At 51.5% G+C, this 17,567-nt stretch overlaps 3 protein-coding genes across 5 annotated transcripts; 2 read left to right on the top strand and 1 right to left on the bottom strand.

The window, feature by feature from the left end:
* Positions 1-1,435: 1,435 nt before the first annotated feature.
* ELOVL3 (ELOVL fatty acid elongase 3) lies at positions 1,436-4,560 on the top strand. The gene is made up of 4 exons (XM_070484609.1): positions 1,436-1,673; positions 2,590-2,717; positions 3,386-3,541; positions 3,793-4,560. The coding sequence occupies exons 1-4, from the start codon at positions 1,573-1,575 to the stop codon at positions 4,218-4,220; spliced, it is 813 nt and encodes a 270-aa protein (XP_070340710.1). The 5' UTR covers positions 1,436-1,572; the 3' UTR covers positions 4,221-4,560.
* An 831-nt stretch (positions 4,561-5,391) lies between these two features.
* LOC106837899 (pituitary homeobox 3) lies at positions 5,392-7,247 on the bottom strand. The gene is given in 4 exon segments (XM_070484511.1): positions 5,392-5,749; positions 5,752-6,100; positions 6,643-6,845; positions 7,018-7,247. Coding segments are annotated over 4 exon segments (891 nt in total). The 5' UTR covers positions 7,136-7,247; the 3' UTR covers positions 5,392-5,528.
* On the top strand, positions 6,098-16,835 carry LOC123278649 (very long chain fatty acid elongase 3-like). 3 transcript variants are annotated; one of them, XM_044751972.2, is made up of 5 exons: positions 6,098-6,462; positions 13,307-13,949; positions 14,866-14,997; positions 15,666-15,817; positions 16,069-16,835. In XM_044751972.2, the coding sequence occupies exons 2-5, from the start codon at positions 13,849-13,851 to the stop codon at positions 16,494-16,496; spliced, it is 813 nt and encodes a 270-aa protein (XP_044607907.2). In that variant the 5' UTR covers positions 6,098-6,462; positions 13,307-13,848; the 3' UTR covers positions 16,497-16,835. The 3 variants fall into 3 exon arrangements, with proteins under 3 accessions (XP_044607907.2, XP_070340677.1, XP_070340674.1); XM_070484576.1 differs by lacking the exon at positions 6,098-6,462 and having other exon boundaries at positions 13,641-13,774; XM_070484573.1 differs by lacking the exon at positions 6,098-6,462 and having other exon boundaries at positions 13,642-13,949; positions 14,921-14,997.
* Positions 16,836-17,567: the final 732 nt, after the last annotated feature.

The raw sequence follows: 17,567 nt of genomic DNA, 5'->3' as shown, positions 1-17,567 counted from the left end.
TTGAAAGGTATTCAACCGGTTTTGCAAAGATTTTTGCAGCATGGGCTAATAAGGCCCTGCCAATCACCATACAACACGCCTATTTTACCAGTCAAGAAACCACACTCAGATGAGTACCGGTTTGTAATGAAGAATGTACAACTATGTACTGGGGGGATCGGGGGAGAAAAAGGAAAAAAAATAAAAATCTTTAAAAAAAAAGAAGATATGGGGTATATATATACAATAGAATACTACTCAGCCATAAACAGGATAAAATCGTCCCATTCACAACAACATGGATGGACTTGAGGGTATTATGTTAGGCGAAATAAGCTAGATAGAGAAAGACAACCTCTCATCTTTCTCACATGTGGAAGATAAACAAACACATGGACAAAGAGAACAGATTAGTGGTTACCGGGGGAAGGAGGGTTGGGGGGTGGGCACCAAGGGTGAAGTGGCACACCTACAATACGACTGACAAATAATAATGCACAACTGGAATTTCACAGGCTTGTAAACTATCATAACCTCAATAAAAAATAAAATAGAAAAAAATATTTGTTTCTTTGGGGCTGGGTACACAGACAAGGAAAAAGTAGATTTGATTAGACAAGTACAGCCTGGGGGAGACAAAAGCAGGGCACTCATACCCCAGGAGGCCTCCAGGGAACCTGAAGGCAGTAATCCCAGAAGCCCAGAGGGTGAGCCCATTTCCTCCCCAAGCTTATTATGAGGTATCAGGCTGGAGCAGTTCCGGAATTCAGAAAACCGTAAAGAAACCACAACCTAAACAACCATCTCCCCAAACATCAACGTCAACAACCCTAACAATAAAATTTGTTAAAATTCATCTCCCTCCCACCCACAACCAAACGTGAAGGAGGCAGATGGAATTACGACAGAGGCTCTTTGCTGCCCCTTCCCGGGCCTGATTCATCCGCATTCCAGACCTGGGTTTCCTAGGGTCTCAGGGAGGCGGGAAACTGACATCCCAGTTTCTGGATGGGGGCTCCAGAGGTTGAGGACACCTCTACTCTTTCCTCAGGTCGGGATTAATGCAAACCGAAGTAAACGCTATAGTTGGCAGGGCCAGAAGAAGACGGGCCTGTCCCGGTACGTGGCAAGGCCAAAAGGGCTAAACCAACCAGCAGGTGGGAGCGCAGGCGCTCGGAGCGAAAAGGATGGGAAAGTGGGCGCGGCGAGGGCCTACGACCGGTATTTGGGATGGAGCCTGCGAGGCGCCTAGGGGAGGCTCCCTTGAGGGTGAGCAATCCGAGAGCGGGCTGCTGCCCAGGGGCGGGACAGGGGCGTGTCTTGGTCGAGATTGGATACCCGCCGGGCGCAGGGAGGGGGCGTCGCGCCGCCTGGCTCCGCCGCTTTGCAATTCCGCGTTGTATACCCCAGTGGCGGCCGCGGAGGAAGCGGGCTGAGCTGCAGCGGCCGGCCTGAATCCGACGCTCCTCCGTTTCCCGCGGAGTTCCTTGATCCTTGGCTCGTTCCGTCCCGCCCCAAGGTTCGCTGTATCCTTGGTCCTCTAACCTCTTTCCCAGCTCCCGAAGCCCTCGACCTCAACGTCTGCAGAACGAAATGGTCACAGCCATGAATGTGTCAGAGGAAACAGGGCAGGTGTTACAGCCCTACAGCTTTGAGCTGTTCCGGGACATGAGGCCCTTTTTGGAGGAGTACTGGTGAGACCGGCGGAAGGGGAAGGGCCGTGCCAGGGGCCCGACCCTGATGACTGCTAGTTGGGGTGGTGCGGGGGGAGGCGCTGAACGCCTGCAATGATTTTCTTAGAGAGCAAAGGTATCAGACTCTCCTGTACTGGCTCCACATCTCCGCTGTCCAAGGTGCAAGTGGTGTGGCCCCTCAAAGAGATTAAAGCTGGGGGAAAGAGAAAAAGGCAGAAATAGAGGATGGGCTGAGGAATGTGGGAGGAGACGGAAACCAAGGGGAAAGAATGTAGTGAGAACTGGCCTCTGAGGAATGGGGGTTATCTGAATTCCTTCTCCCACCCACCTTGGAAGCGACTCTTCTCCGTCCTTCGTGGCCGCGCCTGCACAGTGCTGGCGTCCAGGGACAGCCTGCCCTTGACAATTATCACGATGTTTCCCAAATGCTCCACCGTCCCTGCTGTGGAGAAGGAGGCAAAGCCAGGGAGGTCTTCGAGGATTTCCCCAGGCTCTCTGGCTTTGCCCTAAAGCTTCTCAGAGGTGTTCATGGGCTGTCTTTGTGACCTAAGCAGGCAGAGCTTTTGCCACATTCTTCTTACCCCACGGGGCGTGGGTTGCTTCTAGGCTGGGCCAGCAGCCAAGTCACCCACTCCCAACCCCACTGAGAGAGCAATAAGCATAGAAACCTTGGATGTAGTCCCTGGCCTGTGCTAGGTATTTTATAAATATTAACAGTGTCAGGAGAGGAGTCTTATTCCCCCTTTACAGATAAGGAAACTGAGGCTCAGAGAACTAAGTAGGTTTTCCAGTGTCACACTGCTAGTAAATGGTAGAGTGGGACTCCAACCGAGAGCACTCACCTGGAGAATTGAGTGGGGATTCCTCTAACCGGCACCCACCCATGGGCCCATCCCCTCTGCCTTCTGCCTGCCAGGGCAGCCTCATTCCTCGTAGTTCTGATCTACCTGCTGCTCATCTTTGTGGGGCAGAACTACATGAAGGCACGGAAGGGCTTCAGCCTGCGGGGGCCTCTCATCCTTTGGTCCTTCTGCCTTGCAGTCTTCAGATAAGACACTCCTCCCCCGACTTCCCGCCTATCCTGTAGGCTAGAGACCCTCATTTTATCCCTAAAAGCTTTCTAGAAACCTCAGTTGCATCAGCTCTCCAAGCTGCCCCCTAACTCACTCCCTATCCCATCCTCTCAGCTCTAGCTCCCCTCCCCAGCTTCCACCCTTCTCCCATGTTACCCTGTTTTCCTTCTTCCCCAGGCTCCAAGCTGGCAGTCTCTGCTCTCTCGTGCTCATGAAGTCTGTGGACTTCCAACAAATTTCTCCAGCCTCTAATACTCTCAGCATCTAACAGCCTCTCCTAAGACCTTCCAACAACTTCCCCAGCCCCTCCTTCCCAAATTTCCTCGCCCAAACTACTTCGATCTCCCTCATCCTTCCCCCCCGCCCCCCGCCATGCTCCTACCCATCCCAAGAACCCTATTTCCTAACTCACCTTTCAGTCCTGTCCTCCAGCATTCCCTGGTCCTTTCCCAGCCCTCCTCTCCTCTCCATTACTGGTTGGATCTACGAGATTGGGCTCAGGATCTCAGAAGCTGTGACCCATCTCCCCTGGAAGGGTGGAGAGGTGGCGGAGCTTGGGACAGTGACCTGACCAGGCTGAGGGGGGAGGGGGGATTGGTATCTGGGGATGACCCTTACACCTTTTTCCTCTGTCCCATATCAGCATCCTGGGGGCAGTGAGGACATGGAGCCATATGGGGATCCTGCTACTCAGGGGGAACCTAGGTCAAACTGTGTGCTTCTCCAGCCACATCCAAGATCCCGTAGTCAGATGCTGGTCCTGCCTCTTTCTTTTCAGCAAGATCATTGAACTTGGTGAGTGGCAAGGCTTTGTTTCTCAGGTGCCCAGTCAACTGCGTCCCTCCTCAGGGACCCCTCACCCATCACATGGAGAGTCCCTTCCCCACCCCTGGGTCCTAACAACACCTCTCACCCAAGCCCCTGTTCAAACTCTGACATAAAGACGCCTCTCCCCGTCCTGAGAATTTCCCCCATGCCCCCAAATCCAATGCCGACGGTGGTCCCAACACTGGGTGGTATGCCAGCTATGACTCCCTGTTTCCCAGGAGACACGGCCTTCATCATCCTGCGTAAGCGGCCGCTCAGCTTTGTGCACTGGTACCACCACAGCACAGTGCTGCTGTACACGAGCTATGGCTACAAGGACAAAGTGTCTTCAGGCGCCTGGTTCATGACCATGAACTACGGTGTGCACGCCATCATGTACACCTACTACACTCTGAAGGCTGCCAAAGTAACAGCTCCCAGGTGGTTTCCCATGCTCATCACCAGCCTGCAGATCCTGCAGATGTTTATGGGAGCCTTTGTTAGCATCCTGAATCACATCTGGAGACAGGATCCGGGATGCCACAGCACATCGGAACAGCTCTTCTGGTCCTGCGTCTTGTATATAACCTATTTCATCCTCTTTGCCCGCTTCTTCCATCAAACCTACCTAATGCCCAAGGTCAAAGCCAAGACCAAGAGCCAATGAAGGGTTGGATAAAAAGAAGGATCCCCAGGCTCTCTCTTCCCCAGGGCACTGAGGGGCTCAGCTTAGGTTTGGGAGAATGGTTAGGACGCCTTCCCTGCATGGTTTCCCCATGGGATGTGTGCCCCACGGTGGTAGGAAGTTATGACAGACAAGAAGCATCGCCCCTGGGATGAGGGTGTGATCTAGTACTTTGATATTTCTGTGTCTAATGTGAAGGCCAAGCAGGCCCTAGGATGGGAGTGAGACTGAGGAAGATCCCCAGAGCTGAGTTATTTATATTTCTATCCATAAATCTTTCTTCCTCTTGCCCTATTTTTTTAATTAAACATTTCAACGAGGGTTTTGGAGTTTTTGGATTTGAGGGAAGAAGGGGACTGCTGCGATGGGAGAGGGGTGCTGGCAGTGGGATGAGTAGTGGGTGAGATGCCTAGGAGGGTGTGTGGAAGGATGAGAGGCACACACACAAACACTCAATAAAAATCCTAGGCCTGGTAGGCGCTTAATAAATGTCCGTTACAAACCAGAATTTTATTGCTGTTAGAGACCCAAGTCCCTCACAGGAACAGTGAGAAACAGGTGCAGAAAGGCAGAGTAACTTATCTAATGTCGTAGGCTTCTTAGGTTGCAGAATTGACACCTGCAAGTAAGCGTTCGAGAGCTGACCTTCCAGTTATTCTCCATGAGGCCACGAGGTGGCGCCGCAGCACCAGCTTTGGCCAACGCCGGCCGAGTAGCTAATCCTCAAGCCATGCATACATACACGCACGCGTGCGCCCCTCTGCTCCAGGAATCCCCAGGCTTCCCCATCCTGATGTTAGCGACTGAGAGGGACTGAAGCCCTAGAAGCCTGGGCCTTCACCTCTTTCCTGTACACCCAGCTCTCCTTTAGACATGGGGCGTGGGGGGTGGGAGGCGTGGGGGGGGGGGGCGTGGGGGCCGGCGGTGAGCTCAACCGCAACTCTGAATCATCAGGCCTTTGACAGTCCGCGCACGTTTATTTCAGTCATCTTTGAAAACGGGGGAGGGAGAGTCTGGAGAAGGCGGGGTGGGCCAAGGGTGAGTTGGCCCCCGGGGAAGTGGTCCCTGTTCCTGGCCTTAGTCCCAGGGGCGCGGAGCGTGTGTAGGGCCCAGTCCACCCCTCAGGGCTGGGAGGGGGAAGGCTCTCTCCTGAGCCGGCCGCCCTCTCCAGCTGCGCCAAGCGCCCCTCTCAGACCCCGGAGCGAGGGCAAGCCACTCAAGACGACCCCAGGCCGGGGAGGCCGTGAATTATTAGCCCCGCCCTCGAGGAGGATCCACGGGCCGGGCAGCTCATACAGGCCGTTCTACGGCGTACTGGCACGGACTGAGGTTGGCGGCCGGGGGCGGCCCGGGCACGGCGGGGTAGCTGAAAGAGGCGTGCTGTTTGGCCTTGAGCCTCAGGCTGGCCAGACTCGAGTTACACGGGTCCCGATATACGTAGGGGGAGGAGGCGGCTGCAGCTGCGGCTGCCGCGGCCGAGGCGTAAGGGCAGGACACTGCCGCCGGAGCCAGCCCGGGGGGCCCCCGCCCAGGCCCTGCAGGGCCCCGGGACCTGGCACGGTGCCCGGGGCGGCCGCAGCCGACGGCACCATGGAGGCGGCGATGGAGCTGGGTGGCGAGAAGACGGGCTGCGAAGCCAGAGGCCCCACGTTGACCGAGTTGAAGGCGAACGGGAAGGTCTTGGCTGCGAGCGGCGGGCCGAGCGCCTTGGGCGGCCAGTTCCCGTACGAGTAGCCGGGGTACACCTCCTCGTAGGGCGGCACCAGCCCCCCGAGCGGCGCCGCGAAGCCGCCCTTGCACAGCTCCGCCTGCTGGCTGCGCTCGCGCTTTCGCCACTTGGCGCGCCGGTTCTTGAACCACACCTGCGGGCATGGGAGAAAGGCCGTCAGGGCCCGGAGCCGAGCGGGGGACCCGGACCGGGGCAGCGCGGCCGGTGGGTGGGTCGCCCAGACGGGGCTTCAAGCCGGCGCCGTCCTGAGGATCAACCAGATGTGGTGGCTGGAGACGGGAATGAGCGTCGTGGAGAAGCCCGAGGAGTGCACGGAGTCAGGGAGCTGAGAACAGAAGCAGTGGGCGGCAGGGCTGAGTCCGGGGCGACGCGGTCTGGGGAGGGGACTAGCAGGATGGGGTCAAGGAAGGGTGAAGAGGAGAACAAGAGACAGCGTCAGGGTAGAAGAAACGCACGGCCTGGAGTGAGAGCGTGGAGCAAGAGCAGCGCTCGGAGGTTGGTGGAAAGAAGGGCGTGTGCGGCAGTGGACCGGGGCCCGGGGCGTGGGGTGTTGGGTCCGGGGATGGGGCAGGCAGAGCAGAACCACAGGCCGCTGGTGCCGGAGCTAGTCGCTGCGCGGCGCGCGAGAGGGAGGCTCGGGGGAGGGGGAGGGTTGCAGGTCTGGGACGGCTGTACCCGCACGCGGGCCTCGGTGAGGTTGGTCCACACGGCGATCTCTTCGCGCGTACTCATGTCGGGGTAGCGGTTCCTCTGGAAGGTCGCCTCCAGCTCCTGCAGCTGCTGGCTGGTGAAGTGCGTGCGTTGCCGCCGCTGTTTCTTCTTCAGCGAGCCGTCTTCCGGGGAGCCGCCGGGCAGCGAAGCCGAAGCCTTCTCCGAGTCTGGGGGCCGGGTGCGGGCCAGGTCACAGGGCGCCCAGGCCTGCGCGGATTCTCTGGCTGGGGGACCTCCTCCACCGCCCGCTCGCTCGCACCCGGGCTTCCGCTCCCGGGTCCCACCCTGAGCAAGGATTGAGCTGTTATCTCCCCCACGCCCAGAAGGGGGCGCGCTCACCGCTGTGCTCTTGGCCCTTGCAGCCGTGTTCTGGGAGGGCGGGGTGGGGAGTGCCGGCATCCGACAGCGAGAGGGCCGGGCTGCGGGCCTCCGCCTCGCTGAGCAGGCCAAACTCCATGGAGGGAGGACTCTGGAGGGAAGAGAAGACACAACAGGTTAATGGGACTAAAATCTCTGGCTTATCCAGTTCCCAAGAGTGTTTCCCCACAAGTTCACTGTGCCCTTTCTCAGCCACGGACGTAAAGCTACCTCTGTGCGGGGTGCCCTGGGATAGAAGGGGGCAACAGCAGCCCAAGGGCAAAAAGGTGTACACTCAGAGGTCTTATGTACGGATATACATGCTAGACTTAGTTCTCTTCACTGCTGGGCGCCTAGAACTGTGCTTGATGCGCAGTTGGTGGTGATAGTGATTGAATTAATGAAGACTACTACTATCGCACATCTTCAAAACTTTAATTCCCTCTCACATGAATGCCCAATATCCCCATAAACTCATACATGCCCCTTGGCCAATCACACCGGAGATGCAGCCGGAACCTCTGCTATTCACTGTCCAGTGGGACAGATTTAATTTTAGACCAGGCCTGATATTTCTCCCACAAGGATAGTCACTGCTCTCATTTGTGAGTACTCCCTTGTACATTCACTTCATCATCTCTCCCTTCACAGGAATACGTTAGTCTTAAGCATTATCACCGTTTTTCAGGTGAGGAAACTGTGTCTGGAAGTAACAATTAAGGTCACAGAGCTTATAAGTAGTGGAACTGGGATCTGAAGCATGTCTGGGAGACTCCTAAGCTAGTGCTTTTTCTTTTTCTTTTTTTGTTTTTTTTGAGGAAGATTAGCCCTGAGCTAACATCTGCTGCCAGTCCTCCTCTTTTTGCTGAGGAAGCCTGGCCCTGAGCTAACATCTGTGCCCATCTTCCTCGACTTTTTTTTATATGTGGGACACCTACCACAGCATGGCGTGCCAAGCGGTGCCATGTCCGCACCCGGGATCGAAACCAGTGAACCCCAGGCCGCCGAAGCGGAACGTGCGAACTTAACTGCTGCGCCACCGGACAGGCCCCGGTAGATACAGTTTTAAACACTGTTGTTCTTTTACATTACTTTGCAAACACGGTTTCATGTTTCTCCATGTTCTGGTAGCTGCAAGGTGTTTCATAATGTTAGAATTTAACTATTTAATCATCCATTAGTGGGATGTTTCCAGTTCTCTATCATTTTTTTTAATTTTTTAATTTTTTAAATTTTTATTGAGATTATGATAGTTTACAACCTTGTGAAATTTCGGTTGTACATTATCGTTTGTCTGTCGTGTTGTAGGTGTACCACTTCACCCTTTGTGGCCACCTCCCACCCTCCATTTCCCCGGTGACCACTGATCTGTTCTCTTTGTCTACATGTTTAATTTACACATATGAGTGGAGTCATGCAGAGATTGTCTTTCTCCATCTGGCTTATTTCACTTAACATAATTCCCTCAAGGTCCATCCATGTTGTGAATGGGATGATTTTTTTTCCCTTTTACGGCTGAGTAGTATTCCATTGTGTATATATATACCACATCTTTTTTTATCCAATCATCTGTTGATGGGCACTTAGGTTGCTTCCACATCTTGGCTATTGTAAATAATGCTGCAATGAGCATTGGGGTGCATGGGGCTTTTGGAATTGCTGACTTCAAGTTCTTTGGATAGATACCCAGTAGAGGGATGGCTGGGTCATATGGTATTTCTATTTTTAATTTTTTGAGGAATCTCCACACTGTTTTCCATGGTGGCTGCATCAGTTTGCATTCCCACCAGCAGTGTATGAGGGTTCCTTTTTCTCCACAACCTCTCCAACATTTCTTACTTTTTGTTTTGGTTATTTTTGCCATTCTAATGGGTGTAAGGTGATATCTTGGTGTAGTTTTGATTTGCATTTCCCTGATGATTAGTGATGATGAACATCTTTTCGTGTGCCTATTGGCCATCCGTATATCTTCTTTGGAGAAATGTCTGTTCACGTCTCCTGCCCATTTTTTGATCGGGTTGTTTGATCTTTTTTGTTGAGTTCTGTGATTTCTTTATATATTATGGAGATTAACCTTTTGTCAGATATATGACTTGCAAATATTTTTTCCCAATTAGTGGGTTGTTTTTTTGTTCCAGCCCTGTTTTCCCTTGCCTTGAAGAAGTTCTTTAGTCTGATGAAGTCCCACTTGTTTATTCTTTCTATTGTCTCTATTATTTTAAGTCCCACGGATATAAGTATTTCACTACTTATAGAATTTTTTTCTTTTGGCTTATTTCACTGGCTTTGAAACTCCTAGGTGAGGGACTGAGTCAAACTATACCAGCTGGCTCTTGCGAAGTGTTACCTAAGTATGCTTCTTGAAAGGATCATGTCAGCTTACCTGTCTACTAGCCAAGTGTGAACGTGTCTGTTTCCCAAAGCTTTGACCAGCATTGGGTATTTAACTTCTACTCAGTTTAATGGTTGTTAATTGGGACCATAGTATATATACAGTCATTAATTTGCATTTCCCTAATTACTAAGGGCGTTGAGTCTTATATATATATATATATATATATATATATATGTTTATTTATATTTCCTCTTAGGTGCCTATTCGAGTCAAAGCAACAGACATATTTTGAGTGCTGTGTGCTTCCCTCAAGGATTAGTGACCTAACAAAAATGACCATTTGGGACTAGGTGGTGGAGCCAGGGTGGTAAAGAAAATATATGACTAGTCTTACTCCACTGGTAGAAACACAATACTGGCAGGCAGTTTGGGTCAAGTCCTGTGGGTGGAAGACAAAGAAGAAAAGGGTTGTCCCTGTCTGAAACAGATTAGGCTTTGGCAGGGCAAGTGACTTTAGAGCTAGGAGCAAACAATGACTAACATTTGTCCAGGTGAGAAAAAGATGTCTGGGGAGAGGGAACAATATATAGAGAGATAAGGGAGTTGAAAACCCTAAAAATATAGTACTTGTGTTATGGAGTTGTGACTCTTCCATTACAGCTAAAATGTAGAATGCTGGGGCTGAGGGATGATGGGACATTGGCTGGAAAGGAAGGGCCAGGACTAACCTCAGGAATTTGACCTTTGTCCGGAAGATTTTTTTGTTTTTAAAAAGGAATGACATGAGCTAATGTGTGTTTTAGAAACACCTTTCTGGCAGCTAATCAGAGGTAGATTCGGGGACACTGGAGTCTATAAGATGAGCCTATCTGTGTCATTAGCCACTTATCAAGGGTCAGAGATAGGACTAAGGATAAACTTTTTGTGTAGTATGCACATTAACTCTTTATCTGTCCCACATAAAACTATATTCCCATTTCATGACTGTCCTTTAAAAAATTTTTAAATTATGGTAAAATATACATAACATAAAATCTACCATCTTAACCATTTTTATGTGTTCAATTCAGTATTGTTAAGTCCATTCACACTATGGTGCAACCAATCACCAGATCATGACTTTCCTTTATTTTAATTTAATTGAGTTTCATTAAAAAAGAAGTTGAAATTTCTACAAATTCACTTTTTCTGGTAATAATTACTGATGTTTGCTCAATCCTTTACATCGTATAATGCTCTTTAATATATATGATTTCATTCGATCCTCATAAACATCTTTCTGAGGTGGATACTGTCCGCATTTTACAGAGGAGAAAGCTGAGATCCAGAGATAAAAAGACCAGACAAGCTTGCTGTGTCCTGGAGAAGCAAAGAGTGTTGCCCAGATTTGTAGGCTGAGGATTTCATCCATTCAATAATTCATGCAACAGATATTACCTGATGACCTACGATAAGCTCAGTGTTACGAGAATGATGTTGAGCAAAATAGATATAGTCTCTGCCTTTATGGAGCTCAAGGACTAGTAGGGGAAATAGGCACTCATCAAGAAATAATAAAAATAACAGAGTAATGGTAAACTCTCATTGAAAGAAGGAAATAGCACGCTACGAGAGCAATTCTTATATAATATGGTACCAGACCAAGTCCAAGGGTCAGGGAAGGTTTCCCCTAGGAAGTAATTTCTAGAGATTTCTCTTCTCCTTCCCCTTTTCCAACACCACCCCTTCCCCAAGCCTCGCCATTAAACTTCACAGGGAAAGACAGTGGAAAATATCTTCATTTAAGAGAAAACAAGGACTGAGTATACATATTCTGTATGCATCTGTAAACCTCCCAAAGTGATTCACCCTAACATTTCCATGTGTCTACTTTACAATACCATTGTAAACTTTCATTGACACTATCTGACTTTCATACTGACGCCAACCTCGTGAGGTAGGCAGGCAAGTACGACTATCTACATTCTACTCATGAAGAATGGGAGTCTCAGAGACATCAGGTAACTTGCCTGAAATCACATGACTGCTTAATGGTGGAGCTGGGATTTGAATCCAGGTCTCGTAACACCTAGACGCTTATTTTTCTTATAATATTCGTTCTTTCATTTATTCATCCATCCACCAAACATGTGCTGATCGCCTTCTGAGTCAGGCTATGAATGGAGCAATCAAGAGCCGCTGAAGGGTTTTAAGAAGGAAAGCAGCATGATCCAGTTTAAGTTTTAGAGCCCTCTTCTGGATTAGAGGACAGAAAGTGGTGGTTTTCAAAGTATGGTCTGGGGCCACCTCCTGGGTTAAAATCTCTGGGGTTGGGGCTCAGGAATCTTATGATCAGCCAGCTTTGGAAAGAATTATTTTCTGATTCTAGCACTCTATTAGAGAAGGAGGTGGTGCAACCAATCACCATGACTAACGGAGTGGCTGTGGTAACCCGGTGAGAGGTGAGGCAATACAGAGACAAAGGGATGCCCTTGAGAGTCATTTAGATAGCACGGACAAGACTGTCCACTCCACCCTTCCCTGGACAAGGACTGAGGTTCACGGAAGTGAAGTTGGGATCCTCACCTGGGTCCTCTGGCTCCAGAGCCTGTGGGCTTTGCTGCACATAGCCATTAATAGCCACATCTTCATTTTAAATATTTTATATGTATTCCTCTTAGCACTTGTTTTGCAAATCTCCATGTTATCTCAAACTGCCTTCAAGCTTTGTATTTCTCCCTCACTTTCATAAAGCCTAGGAGAGGAATAAACGACAGACAAGTAAGGCCTTAAAAGTTTTAAAAAGTTTGTTTCGTAGCATTTTTCACAATAGCTAAGACATGGAAGCGACCTAAGTGCCCATTGACTGATGACTGGATCAAGAAGATATGGGGTGGGGCTGGCCCGGTGGCTGAGTGGTTAAGTTCGGGCGCTCCGCTGCAGGCGGCCCAGTGTTTCATTGGTTCGAATTCTGGGCGCGGACATGGCACTGATCGTCAAACCACGCTGAGGCAGCGTCCCACATGCCACAACTAGGAGAACCCACAACGAAGAATGTACAACTATGTACTGGGGAGATCTGGGGAGAAAAAGGAAAAAAAATAAAAATAAAAATCTTTAAAAAAAAAGAAGATATGGGGTATATATATACAATAGAATACTACTCAGCCATAAACAGGATAAAATCGTCCCATTCACAACAACATGGATGGACTTGAGGGTATTATGTTAGGCGAAATAAGCTAGATAGAGAAAGACAACCTCTCATCTTTCTCACATGTGGAAGATAAACAAACACATGGACAAAGAGAACAGATTAGTGGTTACCGGGGGAAGGAGGGTTGGGGGGTGGGCACCAAGGGTGAAGTGGCACACCTACAATACGACTGACAAATAATAATGCACAACTGGAATTTCACAGGCTTGTAAACTATCATAACCTCAATAAAAAATAAAATAGAAAAAAATATTTGTTTCTTTGGGGCTGGGTACACAGACAAGGAAAAAGTAGATTTGATTAGACAAGTACAGCCTGGGGGAGACAAAAGCAGGGCACTCATACCCCAGGAGGCCTCCAGGGAACCTGAAGGCAGTAATCCCAGAAGCCCAGAGGGTGAGCCCATTTCCTCCCCAAGCTTATTATGAGGTATCAGGCTGGAGCAGTTCCGGAATTCAGAAAACCGTAAAGAAACCACAACCTAAACAACCATCTCCCCAAACATCAACGTCAACAACCCTAACAATAAAATTTGTTAAAATTCATCTCCCTCCCACCCACAACCAAACGTGAAGGAGGCAGATGGAATTACGACAGAGGCTCTTTGCTGCCCCTTCCCGGGCCTGATTCATCCGCATTCCAGACCTGGGTTTCCTAGGGTCTCAGGGAGGCGGGAAACTGACATCCCAGTTTCTGGATGGGGGCTCCAGAGGTTGAGGACACCTCTACTCTTTCCTCAGGTCGGGATTAATGCAAACCGAAGTAAACGCTATAGTTGGCAGGGCCAGAAGAAGACGGGCCTGTCCCGGTACGTGGCAAGGCCAAAAGGGCTAAACCAACCAGCAGGTGGGAGCGCAGGCGCTCGGAGCGAAAAGGATGGGAAAGTGGGCGCGGCGAGGGCCTACGACCGGTATTTGGGATGGAGCCTGCGAGGCGCCTAGGGGAGGCTCCCTTGAGGGTGAGCAATCCGAGAGCGGGCTGCTGCCCAGGGGCGGGACAGGGGCGTGTCTTGGTCGAGATTGGATACCCGCCGGGCGCAGGGAGGGGGCGTCGCGCCGCCTGGCTCCGCCGCTTTGCAATTCCGCGTTGTATACCCCAGTGGCGGCCGCGGAGGAAGCGGGCTGAGCTGCAGCGGCCGGCCTGAATCCGACGCTCCTCCGTTTCCCGCGGAGTTCCTTGATCCTTGGCTCGTTCCGTCCCGCCCCAAGGTTCGCTGTATCCTTGGTCCTCTAACCTCTTTCCCAGCTCCCGAAGCCCTCGACCTCAACGTCTGCAGAACGAAATGGTCACAGCCATGAATGTGTCAGAGGAAACAGGGCAGGTGTTACAGCCCTACAGCTTTGAGCTGTTCCGGGACATGAGGCCCTTTTTGGAGGAGTACTGGTGAGACCGGCGGAAGGGGAAGGGCCGTGCCAGGGGCCCGACCCTGATGACTGCTAGTTGGGGTGGTGCGGGGGGAGGCGCTGAACGCCTGCAATGATTTTCTTAGAGAGCAAAGGTATCAGACTCTCCTGTACTGGCTCCACATCTCCGCTGTCCAAGGTGCAAGTGGTGTGGCCCCTCAAAGAGATTAAAGCTGGGGGAAAGAGAAAAAGGCAGAAATAGAGGATGGGCTGAGGAATGTGGGAGGAGACGGAAACCAAGGGGAAAGAATGTAGTGAGAACTGGCCTCTGAGGAATGGGGGTTATCTGAATTCCTTCTCCCACCCACCTTGGAAGCGACTCTTCTCCGTCCTTCGTGGCCGCGCCTGCACAGTGCTGGCGTCCAGGGACAGCCTGCCCTTGACAATTATCACGATGTTTCCCAAATGCTCCACCGTCCCTGCTGTGGAGAAGGAGGCAAAGCCAGGGAGGTCTTCGAGGATTTCCCCAGGCTCTCTGGCTTTGCCCTAAAGCTTCTCAGAGGTGTTCATGGGCTGTCTTTGTGACCTAAGCAGGCAGAGCTTTTGCCACATTCTTCTTACCCCACGGGGCGTGGGTTGCTTCTAGGCTGGGCCAGCAGCCAAGTCACCCACTCCCAACCCCACTGAGAGAGCAATAAGCATAGAAACCTTGGATGTAGTCCCTGGCCTGTGCTAGGTATTTTATAAATATTAACAGTGTCAGGAGAGGAGTCTTATTCCCCCTTTACAGATAAGGAAACTGAGGCTCAGAGAACTAAGTAGGTTTTCCAGTGTCACACTGCTAGTAAATGGTAGAGTGGGACTCCAACCGAGAGCACTCACCTGGAGAGTTGAGTGGGGATTCCTCTAACCGGCACCCACCCATGGGCCCATCCCCTCTGCCTTCTGCCTGCCAGGGCAGCCTCATTCCTCGTAGTTCTGATCTACCTGCTGCTCATCTTTGTGGGGCAGAACTACATGAAGGCACGGAAGGGCTTCAGCCTGCGGGGGCCTCTCATCCTTTGGTCCTTCTGCCTTGCAGTCTTCAGGTAAGACACTCCTCCCCCGACTTCCCGCCTATCCTGTAGGCTAGAGACCCTCATTTTATCCCTAAAAGCTTTCTAGAAACCTCAGTTGCATCAGCTCTCCAAGCTGCCCCCTAACTCACTCCCTATCCCATCCTCTCAGCTCTAGCTCCCCTCCCCAGCTTCCACCCTTCTCCCATGTTACCCTGTTTTCCTTCTTCCCCAGGCTCCAAGCTGGCAGTCTCTGCTCTCTCGTGCTCATGAAGTCTGTGGACTTCCAACAAATTTCTCCAGCCTCTAATACTCTCAGCATCTAACAGCCTCTCCTAAGACCTTCCAACAACTTCCCCAGCCCCTCCTTCCCAAATTTCCTCGCCCAAACTACTTCGATCTCCCTCATCCTTCCCCCCCGCCCCCCGCCATGCTCCTACCCATCCCAAGAACCCTATTTCCTAACTCACCTTTCAGTCCTGTCCTCCAGCATTCCCTGGTCCTTTCCCAGCCCTCCTCTCCTCTCCATTACTGGTTGGATCTACGAGATTGGGCTCAGGATCTCAGAAGCTGTGACCCATCTCCCCTGGAAGGGTGGAGAGGTGGCGGAGCTTGGGACAGTGACCTGACCAGGCTGAGGGGGGAGGGGGGATTGGTATCTGGGGATGACCCTTACACCTTTTTCCTCTGTCCCATATCAGCATCCTGGGGGCAGTGAGGACATGGAGCCATATGGGGATCCTGCTACTCAGGGGGAACCTAGGTCAAACTGTGTGCTTCTCCAGCCACATCCAAGATCCCGTAGTCAGATGCTGGTCCTGCCTCTTTCTTTTCAGCAAGATCATTGAACTTGGTGAGTGGCAAGGCTTTGTTTCTCAGGTGCCCAGTCAACTGCGTCCCTCCTCAGGGACCCCTCACCCATCACATGGAGAGTCCCTTCCCCACCCCTGGGTCCTAACAACACCTCTCACCCAAGCCCCTGTTCAAACTCTGACATAAAGACGCCTCTCCCCGTCCTGAGAATTTCCCCCATGCCCCCAAATCCAATGCCGACGGTGGTCCCAACACTGGGTGGTATGCCAGCTATGACTCCCTGTTTCCCAGGAGACACGGCCTTCATCATCCTGCGTAAGCGGCCGCTCAGCTTTGTGCACTGGTACCACCACAGCACAGTGCTGCTGTACACGAGCTATGGCTACAAGGACAAAGTGTCTTCAGGCGCCTGGTTCATGACCATGAACTACGGTGTGCACGCCATCATGTACACCTACTACACTCTGAAGGCTGCCAAAGTAACAGCTCCCAGGTGGTTTCCCATGCTCATCACCAGCCTGCAGATCCTGCAGATGTTTATGGGAGCCTTTGTTAGCATCCTGAATCACATCTGGAGACAGGATCCGGGATGCCACAGCACATCGGAACAGCTCTTCTGGTCCTGCGTCTTGTATATAACCTATTTCATCCTCTTTGCCCGCTTCTTCCATCAAACCTACCTAATGCCCAAGGTCAAAGCCAAGACCAAGAGCCAATGAAGGGTTGGATAAAAAGAAGGATCCCCAGGCTCTCTCTTCCCCAGGGCACTGAGGGGCTCAGCTTAGGTTTGGGAGAATGGTTAGGACGCCTTCCCTGCATGGTTTCCCCATGGGATGTGTGCCCCACGGTGGTAGGAAGTTATGACAGACAAGAAGCATCGCCCCTGGGATGAGGGTGTGATCTAGTACTTTGATATTTCTGTGTCTAATGTGAAGGCCAAGCAGGCCCTAGGATGGGAGTGAGACTGAGGAAGATCCCCAGAGCTGAGTTATTTATATTTCTATCCATAAATCTTTCTTCCTCTTGCCCTATTTTTTTAATTAAACATTTCAACGAGGGTTTTGGAGTTTTTGGATTTGAGGGAAGAAGGGGACTGCTGCGATGGGAGAGGGGTGCTGGCAGTGGGATGAGTAGTGGGTGAGATGCCTAGGAGGGTGTGTGGAAGGATGAGAGGCACACACACAAACACTCAATAAAAATCCTAGGCCTGGTAGGCGCTTAATAAATGTCCGTTACAAACCAGAATTTTATTGCTGTTAGAGACCCAAGTCCCTCACAGGAACAGTGAGAAACAGGTGCAGAAAGGCAGAGTAACTTATCTAATGTCGTAGGCTTCTTAGGTTGCAGAATTGACACCTGCAAGTAAGCGTTCGAGAGCTGACCTTCCAGTTATTCTCCATGAGGCCACGAGGTGGCGCCGCAGCACCAGCTTTGGCCAACGCCGGCCGAGTAGCTAATCCTCAAGCCATGCATACATACACGCACGCGTGCGCCCCTCTGCTCCAGGAATCCCCAGGCTTCCCCATCCTGATGTTAGCGACTGAGAGGGACTGAAGCCCTAGAAGCCTGGGCCTTCACCTCTTTCCTGTACACCCAGCTCTCCTTTAGACATGGGGCGTGGGGGGTGGGAGGCGTGGGGGGGGGGGGCGTGGGGGCCGGCGGTGAGCTCAACCGCAACTCTGAATCATCAGGCCTTTGACAGTCCGCGCACGTTTATTTCAGTCATCTTTGAAAACGGGGGAGGGAGAGTCTGGAGAAGGCGGGGTGGGCCAAGGGTGAGTTGGCCCCCG

This window comes from Equus asinus, chromosome 2 (assembly GCF_041296235.1).
Source record: "Equus asinus isolate D_3611 breed Donkey chromosome 2, EquAss-T2T_v2, whole genome shotgun sequence".
In the NCBI taxonomy this organism is placed as follows: domain Eukaryota; kingdom Metazoa; phylum Chordata; class Mammalia; order Perissodactyla; family Equidae; genus Equus; species Equus asinus.
The sequence above is the reverse complement of the archived record's forward strand: the minus strand, read 5'-3'. Positions and strand labels throughout refer to the sequence as shown.

What these genes read in the sequence shown, in the direction of transcription:
- ELOVL3 (XM_070484609.1), top strand. Translation starts at nt 1,573, where the DNA reads ATGGTCACAGCCATGAATGTGTCAGAGGAAACAGGGCAGGTGTTACAG. An exon ending in GTCCTTCTGCCTTGCAGTCT is followed by an intron (nt 2,718 to 3,385) that starts TCAGATAAGACA and finishes CTCTGTCCCATA; the next exon opens with TCAGCATCCTGGGGGCAGTG. An exon ending in CAGCAAGATCATTGAACTTG is followed by an intron (nt 3,542 to 3,792) that starts GTGAGTGGCAAG and finishes CCTGTTTCCCAG; the next exon opens with GAGACACGGCCTTCATCATC.
- LOC123278649 (XM_044751972.2), top strand. Translation starts at nt 13,849, where the DNA reads ATGGTCACAGCCATGAATGTGTCAGAGGAAACAGGGCAGGTGTTACAG. An exon ending in TTCTGCCTTGCAGTCTTCAG is followed by an intron (nt 14,998 to 15,665) that starts GTAAGACACTCC and finishes GTCCCATATCAG; the next exon opens with CATCCTGGGGGCAGTGAGGA. An exon ending in CAGCAAGATCATTGAACTTG is followed by an intron (nt 15,818 to 16,068) that starts GTGAGTGGCAAG and finishes CCTGTTTCCCAG; the next exon opens with GAGACACGGCCTTCATCATC.